Here is a 20,788-nt window from a genome sequence, read left to right as displayed (position 1 = left end):
AATAAAAGAAAAATGGAGTTTCACTGTAACTAGAAACACCCTGTGAAAGGGAGGTCCTGGGCTGACATCTAGCCATTGATTCCCACTCAGCATATTGCCAAGCCATGTATAGTAAATGCTTATCTGGACGAATAAAACGAGAAGAGGAATTTGGGGATTAAAAAGAAAGATATGCCGAGGAGGTATTGGGTGGGAAAAAAAACCCACCACCGTCTTGGAGTTATCCGAATACTTAAGGTGGCTGATCCGTCGTTTTTCGAAAACCTCCAGCTAGCCACCACGAGCTTATTTCGGACCATTATAATTTTCACATAAATTATATTAAAATTTCTTATAAAACTTCAATTGGATTCAGTCTTAATCACTAGATTATTTTAATTGATTTAACTCAACGAATAAGATATTTGTATTTTATTAATTATAAGCATATAAATTAAATTTGAAAAAATGTATAAGTTTAAAATATTTGCTTAGAAAACCCGAGCAAATCTCTTAAATCTAGATTAATATCTCAAATTCACAATTCGTAAAATTCTAAACCTAGACTCAATTAAAAAACTCAATTCCTCACCATTTCAATATTGAAATATGAAATTGAAAAAAAAACATCAATTTAAAAAATTTTCTAAAGTAAAAAAAATTAACAATAAAAAGAATGACGATCAAATCTGATAAGAAAAAAAATGTAAAAGGATAAAATCATAATAATAAATTAATTTTAAAAACTATTTCAAATAAAACAAATAACAATTTAAAAAATGCAAATCAAATATGACAAAAAAAATTGAAAACAAAATAATAATTTCATAAATTATCTCAGATAAAATAAAAAAAATAAAAGCAGATTTAAAAAAAAAACAAATTAAAGTGTTGTATTGAAAATTTAAAGAGACAAATATAAAAATTAAAAAAACATAATAAAAACAAATAATCATCAACAATCTATTGGCTACACACGTCGCCGGAACGGAGAGGCAACCACAACAATTCAAACACTGTTTTAGAAACCAATGTTTGACAGCCACATTCCCCATCACCCGCAGCCCCAAAGACCCAGGCATATCCCACATGTCGGCCGTATAATACACACATTAAACACTTGTTTGTTAAATAATATTTTATATTTCATAAAATATTAAATTATCCTTAATCAATTTGATTATATAAAAAAAAAAAAACTTGTACACAAGTTGAAAAAATTTTGTTTTTAAGAATAATTAAATTATTTTATTGTATTTTAAAAAGTAAAAATACAAAAAAAAAAACTTGTAAATATCAATTTAAATTTTTTCTTTTAATAATAATTTAGTGACTTAATATTAAACGACTGACAAAATAAATCTTGATAAAAAAAAACTATATTACTCTTAATATCAAGTTTAATGATTTTTATTGAAATGACAAAATAGTCATTTTCCTACTCCAAACTTCAGTGATTGCTTTTATGTTTCGTTAATAAGCCACGTGTCAATGTTTTAACCCAAATTCAACCATATTTATAGCATGTCACAGATGTTATAGACGGTCCAATCATTCCCTTATTCCCGCAGCCTCACCTTCCCTCCGATGATATTTTCCCTGCAATGAGTTAAAGCCGAGACTGATGCCGTTCATAATTACAGCTATCGGAGCTGTCTTACTGTTGGAAACCAGAAATTAACCATCAGAATTGTCATTTTTTAAACACATCAGCTCACACATTTCCAGCACATCCAGATGGCTTACAAGAAAGAAATCCTAGATATTTGATCACCCAAAGTAGTTTTCAAAAACCTGTATACTTCACTAAAATCTTAACAACGCCAAGATCCCAGATTCCCAATGAAGGAATAGACATATTGAACATCAACTAAGTGTATCACGTACAAGTTCAAGGGTGACTGCATACACATCTGCATTCCAAAATACACCAAAATGCAGAGACCGGCGAATCCTGCATACACATCTGCATTCCAAAATACACCAAAAAACCGGCGAATTCTGACAGGGCCAAATGCCTGACAAAAGAGCGCTTTCTGGCTGTAATTCTGACAAAAAGCCACGGTTTTCTTTTTCAGAACTGCAATGGAGTAGCTTATTTGATATAAAATGCAAGTCTGCACGAGAGAGAAAGAGAGAGAAGGGACCAGGTGATGTCTAGAGCAAGAAGAGCTACACTAATGCTATCCAATCCATTCATGTACGGCCAAGCCTTTTTGTGCCTAGGAACTAGGAAGGTTCAACAATTCCTATTCACACCATGCATGCTAAAAATTGAACCCTCCTAGGCACTGGTACATGCATTAGCTTATTGGCATGGTCTCTTCTTTACATTTATACACATCCAATGTATGTTAATTCCTATACGAAATGAAAGCATGCAACATCAAGACATCTATATATATAGAAATGATAGTTATGCATATCCAACAAGAATGACATATTAGCAAGCAGCCAATCACGAAGGGCAAATTATATCTCTGAATTCCTCCAACCATTAAGCAAAATTGCTAGGTTTATCATTGTTCTTGATGATAGTGATAAAAAAACAACAGAAAAAATAACGCATTCACTCAAACTGCAAATTTCATTTTTATGTTTTCTGGTAAAAGGTGATAATACATACCTCAGGTTTTCCTTCTCTTAAGCTGTCTCCACTGCTTTAATATGTGCATCACTCCCTCACTCAGTGTTGCCTTCCTTTCCTCTTTGAAATTCCATAGCTCTTTTATTACGTACCTACCACTTGGGTTATACTCGTTCATTTCCTTTAATGCTGTTACCACAGCATTAAAAACTTCATCACCAAATTCACTCTTCAAACTTCTCAAATTTTCATCATCTTCGTTGATTATTTCCTACCAAGCCAAATTGACAAACAATTTGATAAGATCACAGCTTGTTTAAGAATTGTGAAATCATAAAATTCACTATTGACCAGTTCTTATGCTTGGAAGGAGAGAATAGCCATGAAATTGAATTCAAAATTTGAAGTGGCTGAATTCAGCAACTACACAAATTCACCCATTGAAGTCTGGTTTGTGGAGACTTGCTGCCTCAATGTTCTATCCTACCATCCTACCAATAAGCTAACATTTTGTCTTTTATAATGAAATAAGTAAAACAAAAGACATGACACTTTCGATATTTAGTTTAACTATACCAGATTATGTTTATTCCAGTCATGAATTCAGTATAGAATTCAGCTCAATTAAACTGTGCCAATACACTGGTTGAATTTAATCGGCACAAAATTTGTTCCAAATAAGGAGAAGGACAAACCAGTGATAAATCGATGAAATAATCCTGAAACATGGATGGACTCTCTAGCAAGTGAGAACAAAAAGGGGTGGGGGTGAGAGGGGATAAAAAAATGTATATTGAGAATTATAATAAAAGAAATGGAAAAGAAAAACAAGTTGTAAGAGAAAATTGGTAACAAAGTTTGTAGAAAGACTAGCCACCCTTGGCTAGAATAAAGTAAACTATTGCCCAAACCAAATACACAGATACCAATTAAATGGTCTGTTAGCAAAGAAAAAGGAAGGAAAAAATCAGCTAGCAGTTCTTGCAATCTTCAAGGAGTTACATCCTCATCATATTGAGAATTATTAAGTTATGTGTTTGTAGTAACATCGTGGTTCAGGAATGACAAGCTTCAGTTAAGAAAAGTATAGCCAGGAACAAAAGCAGGGTAGTGTCAAGTTCACAAGGGCAGCTACCACGATTTATTCACATTTCAAGGTTTGTGCGACTGTGTAAAGCTCTACCTAGTCAGGCAAGAGTAACAAAATATATATGTTTATAATCAGGAAAAGAAACAAGACTGAGAAGGCAATTAGAGTAATCTATTGGCATTTCATACTAGTGAGCCTATACAAAATTCTATGTAGGCAGGTCTAAATCTAACACAACATCTACTTTTATTTATATTATTAAACATTTTTACCATTCTGTTTGAATTGGGCATTGCATACCTTACTATTCCCTTCCTTGTCAAGGATGACCTTGAATGGATGCCAGCTCGGATCTCGAAGACGATCTTCCCATAGTGAACACAACTCAAGTGCTTTCTCATCAGCTTCTTCATCTAAAAATTTTATCTTGCTTGCCTCATGAAATGGTTTGCCATCAAGATCTCCCATTCTCTTAACACCAATAAAAGCACGGGTTGTCCATTGCCCCAAGTACTGTGGAGTGAGGAAATTAGGCTTTCATCAAATACCACAGACATTACAACATGAGTAAGATGAACAGCAATAAAATCACAGAAATTTAACCTCTAAATTAGCTCACTTCAAATACACTTAGTTAATATCTTAAACAAAACACATTCAAAGTTTTATAATGAAGAGTAGAATGGTTTATGGTACTTGCACTTATTAACTCTTTGCGAGCGTCCTGCAATTCATCATTGGTTTTGCGTTCCTTGATGATAAGGGCTTGATTAAGTTGCTCCAATCCATCCAGTTCTTCCTCCTTCTCTTTCAATTCTTCTCGAACTGTATCCATTTTTTTCTTGACATCAAGGTCTTCATCCTCTCCCATGTGTTTCATAATTTGTAAAGAATTCTTCATGCACTCTATCTCCAACTCCAGTGCTTGTTTAGCATCAAGCTTCTTTTCCAGATCAAAAATTTTCTTGTGCAGTTTCTCCTTTTCCCTCTGCGTTGGCCATTTGCCAAAAAATTCCATTATTTCTCCAGCTGGAAATATTTTACTGTTCTATTCAAATATTTTAGTTCAAGGAGATGAATTCATGTACCTTTTGTTCTTCTGCCAACCTCAACACACTTTCATCTGCCCTTTTCTGCTCCAAGGTTGCTCTCTCATTCTGTATGAAGGATAAGACAAGGTTAACATTTTATTTTTTAACAATATCTAGGACTACTGCCTAAAGTATCCAAATAAACCAAAACCACCACCATTACAACAGCTGATGCAGGACAGTAGTCCATCAACATATAACAACAGAAAAAAGTAAGAGATAGAATTCATAAACTGATGCATTGAGTTACATATGCACCAGTTTCTGGTACCCTTCAACATATCCAAACATTACCGAATGCAACAAGGGCTTTGGAGCATCTGGTTGAAGTTGAATTCAAATCAAATACTCAAGAAGTAATCCAGTAGGGCAAGTAGGGAATGCTGGGGTGAACCAGAAAAGTTTGGGTACAACTGGATCTAATTGTAGCCTAGATAAACGCCCCGTAGACAATTCCCAAGGTGGTGGTGAGAGTAGGAGCCCCATTGGTAGGGAAAAAACCCACAACCAGAGGTAGACTTGGAGAGATGTTCAAATTGGTAGCTTTGGCTTTTGCCTTCCAAAATTGTAATATCTGCTAAAACATCACAAACTTCCTTACCTTGATCAATGTCAGATAATTTAAATATGGATTAACAGGCTGAGAAACAAAATTCAATAAAAAAAAAATTAATAACTGAGGCTAGATCTATCAATTTTAGTCATTTTGCAGAAAGCCCCAGCATACTAAGAAATTGGCAGCTTTAAGAAAGGCAAGGTATGTTACCATTTTCTTCTCGTGATGAAGTTTCAGTCGATCATTTTCATTCTGCACCTCACGTCGCTGCAGTTGCTTCTCGCGCTGCTTCAATTCTTCTCTCTGAGCTAGTAGTAGCCGCGTGACCTTCTCATGCTCAACAGAAATCTCCTCAAAATGATCATGTTCATTCTGCTGCATTTTTCTTATTTCTAATCACAAAAATTTCACAAAGAAACAGAGGATAAACTTTCTCAGAATATATCACTGGAAATCTGAATAATTTGAAGTAAAATCCCATTTAAGGTATCTTTAAACCCTTCTGGTAAACTTCCATAACTGAGACGTACCTTCATTATATGACTTCTCCATGGCTTCCTTTTGATCCATCACCTTGTTCAAAGATGCACTAGTCTCTTTATATCTGCTCTCCATTTCTCTAAGGTGGTCATGTTTCCTCTCTAAGGTGCTTTTCAAGTTGGAAACAAGTTTGGCATCCTTCCTTTGGTCCTCGGCTTGTTTCCCATCAACACTCTTTAAATCCCCATTCTTTCTGAGATGATCTCCTACAAGACCACTGGCTTTATAGTCATCCTCTTGGGCAATCCATCCATATAACCTCTGTCCTCGATCCCTCACTGGAGTTTCAGTATATTCCTTCTTTCCACAATGATTCGAATCAAAATCCTTTTCAAACATAATGGCATTACTGAAGCCATCCCAGTCTTTCTTGAACTCTACAATGGCAAATCCTGAATGACCATATCGGCCCCATAAAGGATGCACCCTAACAGGATTAAAACCTTTTCTAGCTAATTCATCCCTGAGTTTTGAGCCACTTTCCCCAACACGGCGTCCATCCTTCATCTCGGTTTGTATATTGGCAAGAACCCCCATCCAGGGCCAAACAAGCAGCTGCTCTTTATCATGATCATGTACAGCGTGACATTCAGTTTTGGGCCTTTTGGCAGAGGGGACAAAAGGCTGCTCTTTATCATGATCACATGCAGCAAGAGATTCAGTTTTGGGCCTTTTTGCAGAGTGCACAAATAGCTGCTCCTTATTATGGTCATATACGGCAGGAGGTTCAGTTTTGAACCTTTTCGAGGAGGACTCTGATCTATCCTTCACATCAAGATGCCTCCGAATATACCTTGCAAGAGCTAGGTGTTGAGCTTCCTCTTTTAGAGTCCCTCTTCTTGATCCTCTACCAAGATCAGAAGCATGCTGGAGAAGCTCCCTGAGATGGTAATCTCTCCCATGACAATAGGGGCATTTGTAAACTGAACCTGAAACTCTGACTCTAATTCTTTCCTTCTTCAAATCTTCATAATGCCTTTCTTCATACTCGTAAAACTCGGACTCTCTTATGTCCCTTTCGTGTGATCTATGAGACATCACTAACCTGAAATACCACAAAATTACAGGACATCAGGACACTAAAGTTGCAAGAAAATCATCCAATTCCCTATTCTCCTTAGCAATTGACAGTGCATTTCATTTTTAAACATCTACTCAGTCAAAAATTAAAGACAACATTCATGAAACAACAAGAAGCAATTATGGATGTACTTAACTTAGTTATCCAAGTAGTTAATTAATTACCAAAAAACCACAGAATGAAAACTAAAATTACAGTATAAATTACGATCTGATTCAATGTCTCGTCTTGTTCCTTTTTTGGCCTAAGCAAGTACACGAATGGAATCCTAGCAACTTTAAATGTCAAAAGATCTGAGAAATAAATAAATTAAAAATCGAGGTTTCAACTATCACAAGAAGGCAAATCCATGAAATAAATAATATAAGTTTTGAAATCTTACTTCAGTTAGGTTTCACAGCTAACAACACTTTAAATATAAAATCTAAGAAATAAATTAACTAAAACATTTTTCTTCTTAACTTTCTCTAGTTTCAAAAACTAACACATACTCTACACTGCTAATAACCTCACTTCAGCTAACCACGACATTCCCTGCGTTTTCTCAGAAATCAAACAAAGAAGAAATTCTAAATCCATTTAACACAAAAGAAACCCTGGTTTCACAATTTCGTTTTTTGTTGTTTTTCCTTTATTTTCTACACAACCAACAAGAGGCAAAGAAACGAGTAACTTTTTGTGAATAAAAACAAAGCATTTATGAACAAATACTAAAAAAAATGCTTTTAGATAATAATAATAATAATAATTTCACCTGCAATTCCAAAACCCTAATCGATTTGCTTCATAAGGAAACCCCGCGACTTTTAATCAACAACAAAATGGAATACAGGGACGTGAATGAAACGACAACGTCGTATAGACTGAAATTTGAGAGGGAGACGTTATTTGTTATTTGTTTTTTCTGATGAAGTCTCTTTCTTTAATGTCCTTTTGATTTCTCTGCGAGTCAAGAAAACACAGATTAAGGAACAGTGACGTCTTTCGTTTTCAACTACTGAGAGGGTCCTTTTCTATCCGAATTTGGTCTGTTTTTCGTCTGCTTGTCTATTTTTGGAGGGTGCTACCTATCTGTCATCGCGAGTAGAGAAACAATATTACACTCGTGGCTGATTGGTGGTATTATTGTAGTTTATTGAGATATTGAGGGTGAAAATATTAAAGGAAGAGGGGATCGCTGCAGAATGTGTGGACAGAGTTTGTTGAGAGGGATTTTCTTGAGTGTGATCCTGGGGGCCACTAAAGGATGGATTACAACCGTTCTTGCCAGTTGGCAATTGACAACAAGAAATAAGGATTGCCTACTGATCATCAAATTAAAACTATGTTACTTTTAAAGTATTTTTTATTTTGAATAAAATTAAAATAATATGTTTTTAAAAAATTATTTTAAATATTATTATTAAAAATATTAAAAAGTAAATTAAAAATAAATAAATTTTCACCAGAAACAAGAAAAAAAAAAAGAAGAGTGTTAGTTCATCACGGCAACGGCTGGTGATTCTACTTGAGAAATCTAACGGCACACTTCATTAGTGCTGTAATGTACTGTTGCAGAGCTTAAAAGGGTGTGCCCTTGTAAGGAAATGGTGTGGAGAAATCATGACCTCGAGATTGCAGGAGTAGATTGGGTGGTTTGGTATGCGGTGGTCAAGGCAGTAGGTAGCGCGAGTAGAGAGTCTGAAATAATATTTGAGGAGTAATGGATTGTTTATTAATGATATGTTTCATCCCTCAACTTTTTAATTTTCGTTTAGTAAACTTTCAATTTATCATCTCTTTAATATGGTTTTTATATTTGTTCTTTTGGTCCACCTCTCGAACTCCCTAGCTAATAAAGCATAGACGACACATTTTCTCTATCGATAGCATGACCTGGCAATATGACATGAGCCTTCAATTTGTTTATGATATTGTTTTGTTTATTCAATATTGATAAACTCAAAATTAACCGCAGAATATTCCCTAAAAAACTCACTTCAATTTACCTGGGCACAACCAACCTCTCTCTGAACTTTTTATGGGGGAGGAGCCCTTGTACTTGTGCTCTTTCTAGAGGAGGAGCTCATCTTTATGGGTTTTTTGGGTAGCGTGTTTGATTTTATTTTTGTTCTAATAGGTCTAGACAACATGTATGAATCCAATTCTCGTTTTAAAAAAAAAATCAGGATTTCATGCGGGTATATCAATATTTTATATTGATCTAATATGCATTATTTTGAGTATATTATAACTTAAAATATCACAAAAATAAAATTACATTTCATCATATTCTCTCCATAATATGACAATACTTGTAGACTATAAATACCCCATAAATTTTTTAAGAACAATGTTCAGAGTTTCTTCATTCTTAACATCTTCATTATACATATATTTTCAGAGTCTATATCTTAAAAATATCATTATAATTTTTATCTCTACAGAGTTACTGATTTTATTACCGGAGAGTTCTCGTGACCATCAAATAGAATCTTTTGCAGGCACCACCTACTACTACCATATATACTAGTCACCTTGTCTTACCAAATACCATGTACTACCAATTACCATCCATTTGGACTTTTTGTATCAAACTGCTAAATACCTTGGCTAGAGAGAATAAATTAAATTACTTGAACTAAAAGATTAACCACTCATTTACACATATCAATTTTATTCTTGGACATCTTGAATTTTAGGACTTATCGAACATATTTCTTTTTATTTATATTTTTAAACTTGAGATGGCGTTATAAAAAAAATAAAATGTTGATGTCATTTCTCATCTATATTTTTTAGCGTTGCGGATAAGATTTTTATACATTACATAAAAGATCACACATTAGGTTGATTGGGGCGGGATTGACTTTGGTCAGACCAAGCCCAGGAAAAGTCTAACTGGGCCAAAAACAGGCTGATTGAGTTTGGTTTGACCGTGTCAAACTACATTCAATATTAGGTTAGGTTTGATTGTGGTGAAACCGAGCCCGCAATCTTAACTAAAAAACCATGCTATATTTTTCTTCATTTGTGTCAAAATGAATCCTGTATGTGAATTTTTTTCTGAAAGAAATTCAAGCATTTAATTTAGTTTTTTTTTAAATAGAAAAAACATGGATCCAGCAAAAGCGGGATCACCCTCTCGAAAGGTTAGTTGAAATGATAAGGAAAAGATTTATTCAACTTAAAATCTTAATTTTGAGTTTTTTCGGTGACCACTCATAGAAATAACATACCTAGCTTGACTAGTTCTACTTAGAAATGCACTATAAGTTTTGCTACTAATATAAATGAAGGCCACTTTATAATTTAAATGCAAACAATTGTGAAATATATTTTGCCTTGTTTATTTTTACATTTCAAAAACGTTTTTGAAAAAATTAATTTTTATTTTTCTTCTTAACTTTAAATTAATATTTTTTGGGTATTTTTAGATCATTTTGATGCGCTGATGTCAAAAATAATTTTAAAAAAATAAAAAAAAATTATTTTGATATATTTCCGAGTGAAAAAATACTTTGAAAAACAATCATAACCATACTTCTAAACACACTTATGAAACATGATTTGTAGCTACGAGAGTGGAATAGACATGACTTCAATAAATAACAATACACAAAATAATCGTAATCTATGATAACATGTGATGTGATGTTGATATACGAAATTATCATATCAAAATTAAAAATAAAAGGCACAAAATACATGATAATTTTGTATATTATTGAAAGATAAAAAAAGAGCAGATGTGCCATGGAGTAACGGGAAAGCATAGAAAACATGAAGGGTAAATAGATATGTAGAAAAAAACGAGGCAAATCCAATGTCCTAACATGAAGGACCGTAATGAAGTTTTATTAAGAAACCAAGGGTGTGTTTTGTCATTTAACACAAAATCTTAAATGTAAGCCCGCCCCTGGACACATTTTTTCACGCCAAACATATAATCAACTTATATAAACACCTGTTAAATAGAAGGGTGTGTTTTCTCATTTTAATAAAAAATATTTTTTATTTTTATTTGTAAATATATTAAAATAATATATAATTTTTTTAAAATTAATTTTTGATATAGAACATCAAAATAATTTAAAAATACATAATTTTTTTTAAAAATATTTTTAAAATAAAAAACTAACGGAAACTAAATATCAAGAGTCACACGGCGTTCAAAAGAGATAATAAAAAAAAGAAAAAGGAATGTTTCATTTATTTATGCTAAAATACAAACATGCATTGATGTTGAGCATTAACTGCAGGCTATGTTTTAACTAGGAAAAAACCATGCGCCCACCGTGGGGCTCGAACCCACGACCACAAGGTTAAGAGCCTTGCGCTCTACCAACTGAGCTAGACGGGCTTCCTGATCAATAAATGGATAACATGTAATATAATTTATTTTCTCCTCATCTTTTATATTAGAATACGGAACGAGTCTCGAGGGTTTTCCTCAATCATGCGTGTTGGAATTCTCCAAATTGAATTTGGTCGTGGAAGTGCACGAAACTATGTAGACGGTATGATCGAGGAAACGTGTTGATTCGACTAGAAGAAGAGAGCTTGCTTGCTTAGACAAGAAGGAAAATGTTAGAGATGAAAAGGAACTGAATAAAAGGATGGAATAGCTGATCTTTCACCGGCCGCCATATTCGAGAGAAATTAAAGTGTGGTTGGGGTACTATTTGGGCCATCATTACACACATTACCCTTCATTATATATAAGTAAATATCACCATTATCTCGAGGATTATCCAAATAAATATTATCATTAGCATAATTGCATTCAACCTTTGCAGGTTAGTCCGTTCCTTCTTGTCATTAAGAAATTGTTTGTTGTCAGCTGTAAATACATTAGCAACTTAAAACCAATATATTGTGAAAATAATCTAGTCTGTTAAAACAAATTACTATCGAACATGTTAGTTCATTTCCATCCCTTCATTTTACGGAGTTTGTAAACTATGGCCTCTGTGTTAAATTTGAACTTTAACAAAGCAAATAAAACCCAAAAAGTAGAAACACTTCCTTAAACACCTCATTTAATGCTGAACTCCCCTTCACACTCTGTAGTGATCACTGCTCTCTCCATTTTCTCTCTAAAGCTACAAAATTTATAAACATGGCAAATCTTGCACAGGTAGCAGGAGTACACACATCAGGCCTTGCAAACATGATCATATCATCAGCAAGAAACGCCACCGCGCACAAGAAAAACTGCGAGCAACTAGCAGAGCACGTGAAGATTATAAGCAACCTGCTGGAGAAGATAAAATCAACGGACCTGGTGAACTTGCCTGCTACAAAAGAGCCATTGGATTGTCTAGAGGAAGCTTTGAGAAAGGCACTTGATTTGGTGGAGAGCTGCAAGGAAAAGAGCTATCTATACATGCTTGCTATGGGATGGAGTGTCGTTTATCAGTTTAGACAAGTTCATGATGAAATTGATAGGTATCTTAGGCTTGTACCCTTGATTTCTCTGGTCCATGAGTTCAGGATGCAGGTAAAGTAAAAAAGATTATTTCCTTCTTCTTTTTTCAAGAGTTAATGGCACCTATTTAAATGAAACATTCAATCAAGTTTTTTTCCTCTGGTAGAAATCCAATCAAGTTGCTTTATACAAACATGAATCTTTTATTGATATTTTTTTTTTTATGAATATCTCTTCTTGGATTCGAATGAGGGTGCAAAAATCCATATATTCTTTTCCCTTGAAAATTTTACCCGAGAATGCGTTATTTTTTCTTCTTCATTTATTTTCTCTGGGCACTAGACACTAGGAGATAAGTGAAAGCAGGATGTTTGACTGTTTTTATCTCCAGTTTCTGAAAAGTGAAAAGACATGTTGAAGAAGCAAGAACTGTTTGTTTATTAAAAACATATCCTAAAGCATGCTTAATTTTGTTGAATTTAGGGTGGGCAAGAAAAAAAATCCTGCGCTTTCTCTGGACGGTTAACTATAATCTGTACCGTTAATAACAGGTTGGCCCTACGATGTTGGTGGACCCCTGAGATACGAAGGACTCTGATTCCATGAATATTCCTGTCTCCAGTGAATAGATTGGCAACAGAAGTGAAAATAATGTCGGTGTGATCGAGAGTAATGGTGCAGTAACTTCTTATTCATGACAAAGAAAGTAGTAATTTGAAAAATAATTAATAGGCTTTTGAGCTCACTGCTTTCTCAAAACTAGCCAAGAGAGAGCACTAGTTGCTGCAAAATATATTAGCTTGGACAGCCTCTTGTATAGTTCAGAACCAAAGCAATGCGAAAAGGCACTGATTCACCATATAAATATAAATAGGAATGGATGATGTTTATGTTGCTATAGCAATGTTCACAAGCGACACTCTCGCTTGAGTTCGATAATGTTTTCCTTCTCATGAACCTGCCTTGTAGTAGTTCAAGTTCAAACAAGTTGGTCTTGAAATTATAGATATGTGCAGGATATAAAGGAAGGCTGGCAGGCAATTGAAGAGGATCAAAGAGACTATACCCTCGATGAAGACGATGTAGAGGCTCAAAGTGTGATTTTAAAACCTGACCGTTCAAAGAAAGATGCGAACATGTTGGAGAAGTCTCTATCTCGCAGATATCCTGACTTGGGATTCCAGGAGGCTCTCCAAGAAGAAAAAGAGAAATTACAGATTGAGCTGCAGAGATCAAGAACAAGCAAGGAGCCAAATCAATGCCGAGTAATTGAACATCTAATTGAGGTAACAGAAAATGTCGTCAATGATGTTCCTGCAAAGAAGGTTACGAAACTTCTTGTTAATGAGCCAACTTATGTTGTCTCAGGGTATGTGTCCAGACAGTTCTGGTGAAGCTTTTGTGTATGTTTAATAGTTTTGTGAAGTACCTTAAGGTATGTATTAATTGGGGATTTATGATTCTAGGTACATAACCAATGCAAGATCCAGCAATGGGGTCCTAAAGCCTGGAGATAAGTGCCAGTCTGAATGGCAGGTTGATCTTTTTGATTGTTGCAAGGAGCCATGTTTGAGTGAGTCCTCCCAATCCCCTTTCTTATGCATAGCTAACTATATAAATGCAGGGGTGACTCTTGTCTATGTCTGCTTATTGCTCTAGAAATTACTAATGTGCTTGGTTTTGTTACTTCGATTCAAATCTTGCCTCCTGCTATTTTAGTTCCATTGATTAGTTCGATTTCTATATATATTTACTTTTTTATTTAACTTTTTTACTGCAGGCTTGAAGACCTGCATTTATCCCTGTGGTGTATTTTCAAGGATAGCCAATGTGGTGTCGAAAGGAAAGACATGTAAGCTTAGCTTAAAAAAAAACCCTTTAGAGCCGTGATATAGGCGAGCTAGTTTAGTACTTAATAACAGGTTTGAGCGTAAATTAACTCTCTTAATATTTCTCTTCTTTAATTCCTGCTAAAGCTCGCGAGCGTGCGATTAATGATCTAATGGCGTACTCTATTTTTTGTGGATGTTGCTGTTACACCTGCTGCATCAGGAAAAAAATTCGGCATCTTTTCGACATTGAGGTTGGTTTTCTTCTTTATGGAGGAGGGCTTCGAAGCTCTTCCTTGTGAAAGTTGTACATCCTTTTGGCTTGAGCTACGAAGGTAGAAGCAGCTGACAAATATACTACTTGCAGGGAGGGTCATGTGATGACTTCTTAACTCATTTCATGTGTTGCTGTTGTGCAATGGTTCAAGAATGGCGAGAGCTTGAAGTCAGAGGCTTTGAAGGTACATGCGGTGCAATTTATCCTCTAAAAATGATTTGGGCCATTGGCTACCGGAACTGCCAGATTTTAAAAGCCCAATTTCAATACTTCTTGGCAGAATTGAAATTCTGTGTTTTAGATTTGATACAACCATTTTTCTAAAAAGTTTGTGCAAGAAAAAAAGATGAGTAGACGGGTAATTCTTTGCTACAGGAAGTTTGATGATGAATTCAATTCCTTGCAGGTTGCCCGGAGAGAAAGATGATTCCTCCGCCTTACCAGTATATGATGCCTTAATTCCTGAACAATATGCTGCTCTCTACAAGTTCTATTTACTAGATACATGTAAATAAACACTTTAACAAAGGCATGGCACTGGAACATTCTGCAGAGACAATGTGTTGGAGCCATATTGTACCTTTAAGTTGACTTGAAAAGGAGTACACGCTAAGTGAAACCTATTTCTAAATGAGCACAATGCGGTACATGCAGCTTCTGCCAAGGCGCTGCATGAACAGCTATCTATCTAGAAGACCAGTGGAATTTCCATCATGGCAGAAAGGGGATGGTATTTAAACTAAAGGCAAAATCCATCAGGTGATTTATGTGAAAATTACAAGATCATTAACCAGTCAGGTATACAAAAAAGTAGAGCTGTTAGAAGCAGCGTCAGATCTGTCAGAAAAACTACTGGGTTGGAATTCAGAATCGAGCCAGTAAGTTCAATGCCGTGAGACAGTGACATTAAACCAAATTGAACTCTGCTAAAAGGAAGAGCTGGCCTTGGCTGAAAATCAACATACAGAGAGGAGCGACAAGAAAGAAAAAGTAGCATGCAAGAAATATTCTCTTTCTTTTCAATAACAAACTATAATCCATCCTTGGTGGACCGTGTATCATCATTCTGTAGAGATAATAGACAACGAAACAGTTGTGATAACTTACTGCTTGCAGGTTTCTGCTCTGGTTCTTCCAGCTTTGCAGTGCACACACTATCATAGTCATGCTTCAGATGAGGAGCCACTATTTTTTCCTGGAGAAAGAAAAAAGAAACTAGAATCAGCATAGGAGAATCGATCATGTAAATTAACGCCAAAGAGTTGATAATACTAGTACCTTAAACTCTTCAAAAGGGCAAAAATCGGAACCATTACAACCCTATCAACAAAACACAAAGAAGTCAATATTTGGAAAATTTATAAAGGTTCATATCAAGAAAGCACAAAAAACATATGCATAATAAGCAAGTGAACTAGCAAGATATACCGTCATTGGAATCGGTTGTTCATTGTGGAGTACTTGGACAAAGTACTTGCTTGCAGAGTTTGCCGGGCAGCTGTGCAGGACCAGCATGTTGTTACCAGCAAAAGGTGCCACAATGCTGCCCCGCCAATTTCTACTCTGAGGAGGTTTTGGAGGGAGCTCCAAAGGTTCTTCCCTTCGTATTTTCTGGAACTCTGAAAGTCGGTAAAAATAATTAGTGATTCAGGATATAGCACACAGAGACAAACACATAACTATCTTTTATGGAGGTATTGCATCTTTAGCCAAGTCGATAGCCATATAAAAGTGTCATAATACAGTTGCGTTCATGCAGAGGCACAAATGCCGAAGAGGGAGTCTAAGAATGAAATCAACTCACCAGATCCTTCAAGAAAAAGTCCAAGGAGGCATGTAAATGGGACCACGGTCTCTGCATGTGCAAACCGTAGCCTTGCCTTCTCATAACTTCCAGGAGGATGCTTTTCTAATAGAATGAAAGCCCAATAAGAAGAAGAAGTGTACGAGTCTTACTAGATCAGGAAAAGGTTCTTCAATATCATTTAACGATTATGCATATATATCTTCTTCTTCTTTTGGTGATTTACGAGGAACTGGGGTATCTGCAGGACATTGGGCCAACACAACAAATCCTCCACCACCCAGGATTAGCGTGACAGATCCTAATTTGCATCGGTGGGCCAAGCCATCTTAACTCGGTGTTGATGGTTGCTAAACTCAATGCTGAGCCCGAGCCAGCTAGTTTTAGATTTGTGCCAAATGCTAACCTCATTATAGCCAATCTAGAAATAAAGATTAAAAAAAAAAATTCACCAGGTTCCTCCTTGTCCGCAACTTACTAATGCATATTAAAGTTAAAATATTCTTTGTTCAACAATGAGACAATAATGTCACTTAAAGAAAGGGATGCAGTTCATCGAAGGCATAAAACAAGCATACAGTCTCTAACATTTGACAACTTGACTTACCTTCATTTGCTTTAATGGCTTGCTCCATGGACTGGACAACATCTTCAAGCAATGGCACTCCCATTCGATAATTTATTGAATTACCATAACCCTTCAATACAAACAGCTCCAAATCATCTGCCCACTCCAGCAAAGCAACCTAAGTATGTGCTTAGGTAAGCTGATCAATATCAATAAATCACAAAAGAGAGAATACTTTTTCAATTTGCATTAATGAATTATCATTGCAGACTTTCTGTATAAAAACACTCGTTTCATATAATTGCAAATGCACATTTTCTTAAGTTAATCGACCATGTCTTTAACTTTCTTGTTAATCCAAACATAAGCATTTTATTTTGTCATTTCTTTTAGCCCATGAACCCGAATAAAAAATAAAAAAACAAAGATGAAAGTATTCAAGTGATCAAAATAGACAGACTTCACTACGTTATTGACTTCCACAAAAGTGAACAGGGAATAATTATTAAGGACGACTGAAATTTCCTATAAAAATCTAGTTGGAAAATTGTGATCAGCGGACTGATTTATCATCAGCATTAGCCTATGGAGAAACATAAATAAAACCTAAAATCACAGCATCAGCATTCAAATTACCTCGGAAGGGCTGAAAAGACCACAAGCTCGATCAGTTATATCCAGGACAGATGCTTCCTGACAAATTGAAAATCCAAGGGCACATTGCATCAAAGTAAGTAAATTAAATATACAAAAATAGATAAAATCAGGAATCATAACGGAATGAAATTTGTATCATAATGAACAGTCATGGAGACAGGGTTGTCACCTGTTTACACAGAGACCACAACGTAGCAGTATCCTGTCTAGTGAATTTGAGCCCATAGCGGCTCACTAATGCAGACGTGATTTCATCCAGTACAGGTTCCTTTAGCTTATCAACAGCAGGCTCCTGCCTCTTCTTAAAATCCTGAATGCATATATGTGATATGAGAGGAAATTGACTGCCTCATAACAACTCTGGGCAGAGAACATGAGCTTACATGCAAATCCACAACTTTTATGCTTCCACTAACTTCAATAAATTTCAAGTCTTGCATCTAGTATTCAAATCTACAAGCCCCATCTAAAAACCGTTTACAAAGAAAATCATTCTTTTACATTAATTAAGCTATCATGGTATTGGGCAGATAAAAAGGGAAGACAGAGTAAATAACCACACAAATTGTATATTGTTTTACAATGTACAAGCTGTAAGGTTTGAATCCAGATGTAAAACTTCAACATAAAAAAGTAGAACTGGATATTACCTTATAGTTTCCACAACAATCATGAAACCTCAGTATAATGTCGCTAGCAGGGATTTCACTTGTAACAGCAAAAGCTCGATGTTGTGCAGGTCCTAGACCTCCCTTCTCACTTAAAAGCCCCATGCCAAATGCCACAGCACTAGCTGATGCACGAGGAACCTAGCACATTGGAGAGAAAAAAGAAGGAAGTAAGTGAAATAAAATAGTAAAAGACTAGGAGAACAGCACAGGTATAAAGTGGGAATTGATTAGGTGAGACATTTTCATTGTAGAGTATTTAGAACAGAGCTCACCTGTGTAGCCTTTATAGGATAAACATCTGGGTGGTATTCCTCATCAAATAATTCTGAAAATCTCTCTCTAATCCTGATTCCAAGATTGTACAATTCTTCTTCTCCTTTCCTGATCAATTCTCCACCTTTCAATTTCCCTCTCCAAGGAGATTTCCATCCCCGCAACCACAACGGAACTTTCTCCAAAGACAAATTTTGTTCTTCAGCTTCTCTTATAAGTTCCCCCAAGTGAGAAGCCAACTTGTCTAACTCTCTCATCCGTTTTTTGTTAGGAGAACGAGTTCCATGTCTTGCCTAGGAAGTAACAAGTGAAATTCAAAAAACATGGTAATAACTTTTATCAGAGCAACAAATCACTTCAGGCAGTAGAAGAAATCAGCATATAAACCCAGCAAATTAAAACACTAAATCAGAAAAGAAGCCTCCAAAGTAATTTTAAAACATAAAATATCCAGGCAAAGGATCATTCCATCATAAAAATAGTACTAAGAAATAAATAAACTCCCTCCAGAAATAATCCCTTAAAAAATAAGGAAAAAGTCATGTTGGTTTAAGCAAATTCTGCAAGTGATGCCCACCCTGGGAATGCATGGCTCATTCCAACAGATTCATTTAACAACCAAATTACTCTAAATGATAACTTGCATGTTGAAGTTCTACGAATTTCTATAACTCGGAAACTACAAGTAGCTCTTTTCCCTGACTTTGGTCAAAACGATATATTTGATGTGTTAGAAAGTCCCTGATTTCAAGGGCACAATAACATTCTGTTGACAGCAGAAAGTTTTTATTCGTAAAGAAAAAGATGCTTCAAGTAATTCCATGAGCGTCGATGCGTTTTTTAAAAACCCTGAGTCTGAGTCCGGCAAGAATCAACTACAGGGACAGATGAGAAATTCAAATTCCTCCGTGACAACAAGTGCAAAACCATGCCCAAAAACTAGAAATTGAATCATACTAAAAAAATTAAACAAAAAAAATTAAACCTAAACATCTTTCGTGATCAGTCATCTCCTCGAGCAGCTACTTGCCAAAATCTCGGATCTTAATCTAGTTTTATAGGAAACTTGCTACATTAACAGGTAATTCAAATTTAAGCACAACATTTTAGTATTATAAGCAGAAAAGACTCGAGCTGCTGTATTTACTTTTAAATTTCGCAGATCCATAGCGATGACGCGGACTTTCACTAGTCAAACATTAAACATGAACAGGAAGAAAACACCTATCTAAAAATTTGCAACAGAGAAGATTACCACAAGGTTTACGTGGATAGGAGTGCATCCATTAGGAATATTATTGGCAGCTACAGCTGAAGTGTTAGCCATATCCTTCGCTACATCGTACCTGCACACAATTTATCAATCAATTAAATAATTACACATAGCTAACTACAAGTTTGCTTGTTTTCGAGCATTAATCTCGTTATTCCACAGACAAAATCAATTGGATTACCTAGAAAGTAAAAGATGGGATAAAAATGGTAGAAACAAGAGAGAGACCTCGTTACAGTGCAGAGGTGGCGACGGACATCGAAACCTTGATCAGCATTTAATTGCGACGATATCGATAACAACAGAAGCTTCAAAATAGCAAACATTGCTTGCTTCTATTGTTTTTCTCTTCTCTTTCTGTTTCTAGAGTGGCAAAGGGAGAATGTATGTATGGAAATTCTCTGTACGGAAACACGAAGCAGATGTCTCCACGGTTTCCAGGGCGAGAAAGAAAGAGCTCTGGCGCGCACTGGAATAAGTCGCTTGATCGTTTCAGATTATTTACATTTTCTTTGACTTTTCGACGTGATGTAACTGACCCAGTAGAAGGGTAACACGTGGTTTTTCTCTTACCGTTTTACTCTTTTTAATATTGATTAGATCCTTCTATGCTATAATGTCACGAACGTGGTCCATCCATGCCATCACCGAGTTAACAGTTGGTCAATAAAATTGATTCGACACGTTATCCAGACATGTTTGTTTATAATTAATATAACGAAAAAATTGAATTAAAGTATTGTGTTCTTCTTGTAAAATATTTATCTATATGGTAACATAGTCAAAATTAAGAAATTAACTTCTAGAATCCCCGAACCCTAATCGATCAAAGTCAGTTCGCAGCTATGACTGGTCTATACTTGTTTTCCACGCAAACATCATCAATGCAAACTATATCTCAGCCCGTCAAAGTTTAGTTTAGGCCCAAGTCCTCGGATTGAGTCCGATCACTGGGCTTCATGTATTCTCGCTTCATCATTGGATATCGGAAGATAAACGCGGCAGGCCCAAACAATTCACATGAAACACAGAAATTTCGATCTCTAACTAGTACCAGTAGAATGGAAATTCGGTTTCCATTATGCCTCGACTTTTCCAGTTT

General features: G+C 35.4%; 3 protein-coding genes and 1 non-coding gene across 13 annotated transcripts; 1 reads left to right on the top strand and 3 right to left on the bottom strand.

Annotated features, from left to right (window-relative positions):
- Positions 1-1,656: 1,656 nt before the first annotated feature.
- Positions 1,657-7,918, bottom strand: LOC18102687 (factor of DNA methylation 4). 6 transcript variants are annotated; one of them, XM_024611247.2, is made up of 8 exons: positions 7,679-7,915; positions 5,834-6,888; positions 5,514-5,695; positions 4,745-4,813; positions 4,357-4,644; positions 3,957-4,169; positions 2,606-2,837; positions 1,657-2,096 (listed from the first exon to the last, which is right to left on the bottom strand). In XM_024611247.2, exons 2-7 carry the CDS (start codon positions 6,879-6,881, stop codon positions 2,607-2,609), a joined length of 2,031 nt encoding a protein of 676 aa, XP_024467015.2. In that variant the 5' UTR covers positions 6,882-6,888; positions 7,679-7,915; the 3' UTR covers positions 1,657-2,096; position 2,606. The 6 variants fall into 6 exon arrangements, with proteins under 6 accessions (XP_024467015.2, XP_024467017.2, XP_006378650.3 ...); XM_024611249.2 differs by having other exon boundaries at positions 1,657-2,059; XM_006378588.3 differs by having other exon boundaries at positions 1,657-2,027.
- A 3,275-nt stretch (positions 7,919-11,193) lies between these two features.
- On the bottom strand, positions 11,194-11,266 carry TRNAK-CUU (transfer RNA lysine (anticodon CUU)). Its single transcript has one exon. It is a non-coding gene; the product is annotated as a tRNA-Lys (tRNA).
- A 219-nt stretch (positions 11,267-11,485) lies between these two features.
- LOC7464625 (cell number regulator 13) lies at positions 11,486-15,071 on the top strand. 4 transcript variants are annotated; one of them, XM_052456696.1, is made up of 7 exons: positions 11,486-11,702; positions 12,044-12,406; positions 13,351-13,703; positions 13,801-13,907; positions 14,115-14,186; positions 14,311-14,417; positions 14,531-14,823. In XM_052456696.1, exons 2-7 carry the CDS (start codon positions 12,077-12,079, stop codon positions 14,762-14,764), a joined length of 1,203 nt encoding a protein of 400 aa, XP_052312656.1. In that variant the 5' UTR covers positions 11,486-11,702; positions 12,044-12,076; the 3' UTR covers positions 14,765-14,823. The 4 variants fall into 4 exon arrangements, 3 of the variants coding, with proteins under 3 accessions (XP_052312656.1, XP_052312655.1, XP_024465112.1); XM_024609344.2 differs by lacking the exon at positions 11,486-11,702 and adding an exon at positions 14,847-15,071 and having other exon boundaries at positions 11,763-12,406; positions 14,531-14,624; XM_052456695.1 differs by lacking the exon at positions 11,486-11,702 and having other exon boundaries at positions 11,759-12,406.
- LOC7464624 (uncharacterized) lies at positions 14,201-20,204 on the bottom strand. Of its 2 annotated transcripts, XM_024609343.2 has the most exons (12): positions 19,915-20,204; positions 19,669-19,759; positions 18,413-18,706; positions 18,120-18,278; positions 17,639-17,779; positions 17,449-17,505; positions 16,852-16,990; positions 16,245-16,349; positions 15,869-16,059; positions 15,719-15,760; positions 15,548-15,635; positions 14,201-14,679 (listed from the first exon to the last, which is right to left on the bottom strand). In XM_024609343.2, the coding sequence occupies exons 1-12, from the start codon at positions 20,010-20,012 to the stop codon at positions 14,648-14,650; spliced, it is 1,437 nt and encodes a 478-aa protein (XP_024465111.1). In that variant the 5' UTR covers positions 20,013-20,204; the 3' UTR covers positions 14,201-14,647. The 2 variants fall into 2 exon arrangements, with proteins under 2 accessions (XP_024465111.1, XP_002315140.1); XM_002315104.4 differs by lacking the exon at positions 14,201-14,679 and having other exon boundaries at positions 15,155-15,635; positions 19,915-20,202.
- Positions 20,205-20,788: the final 584 nt, after the last annotated feature.

The sequence above is a fragment of the Populus trichocarpa genome, chromosome 10, assembly GCF_000002775.5.
Source record: "Populus trichocarpa isolate Nisqually-1 chromosome 10, P.trichocarpa_v4.1, whole genome shotgun sequence".
NCBI lineage: Eukaryota > Viridiplantae > Streptophyta > Magnoliopsida > Malpighiales > Salicaceae > Populus > Populus trichocarpa.
This window is presented reverse-complemented; position numbering and strand designations above follow the sequence as displayed.

Excerpts from the sequence above, each read along its gene's own strand:
- LOC18102687 (XM_024611247.2), bottom strand. The coding sequence starts at position 6,881 with ATGTCTCATAGATCACACGAAAGGGACATAAGAGAGTCCGAGTTTTAC. Across the intron at positions 4,814-5,513 it reads TTCATCACGAGAAGAAAATG|AATGAGAGAGCAACCTTGGA; the intron begins GTAACATACCTT and ends TCCTTCATACAG. Across the intron at positions 4,170-4,356 it reads CTCGCAAAGAGTTAATAAGT|TACTTGGGGCAATGGACAAC; the intron begins GCAAGTACCATA and ends CTCACTCCACAG.
- LOC7464625 (XM_052456695.1), top strand. The coding sequence starts at position 12,026 with ATGGCAAATCTTGCACAGGTAGCAGGAGTACACACATCAGGCCTTGCA. Across the intron at positions 13,908-14,114 it reads TTGCAAGGAGCCATGTTTGA|GCTTGAAGACCTGCATTTAT; the intron begins GTGAGTCCTCCC and ends TTTTTACTGCAG. Across the intron at positions 14,187-14,310 it reads GGTGTCGAAAGGAAAGACAT|CTCGCGAGCGTGCGATTAAT; the intron begins GTAAGCTTAGCT and ends TTCCTGCTAAAG.
- LOC7464624 (XM_002315104.4), bottom strand. The coding sequence starts at position 20,012 with ATGTTTGCTATTTTGAAGCTTCTGTTGTTATCGATATCGTCGCAATTA. Across the intron at positions 17,506-17,638 it reads TGTGGTCTCTGTGTAAACAG|GAAGCATCTGTCCTGGATAT; the intron begins GTGACAACCCTG and ends TCAATTTGTCAG. Across the intron at positions 15,636-15,718 it reads GCCCTTTTGAAGAGTTTAAG|GAAAAAATAGTGGCTCCTCA; the intron begins GTACTAGTATTA and ends TTCTTTCTCCAG.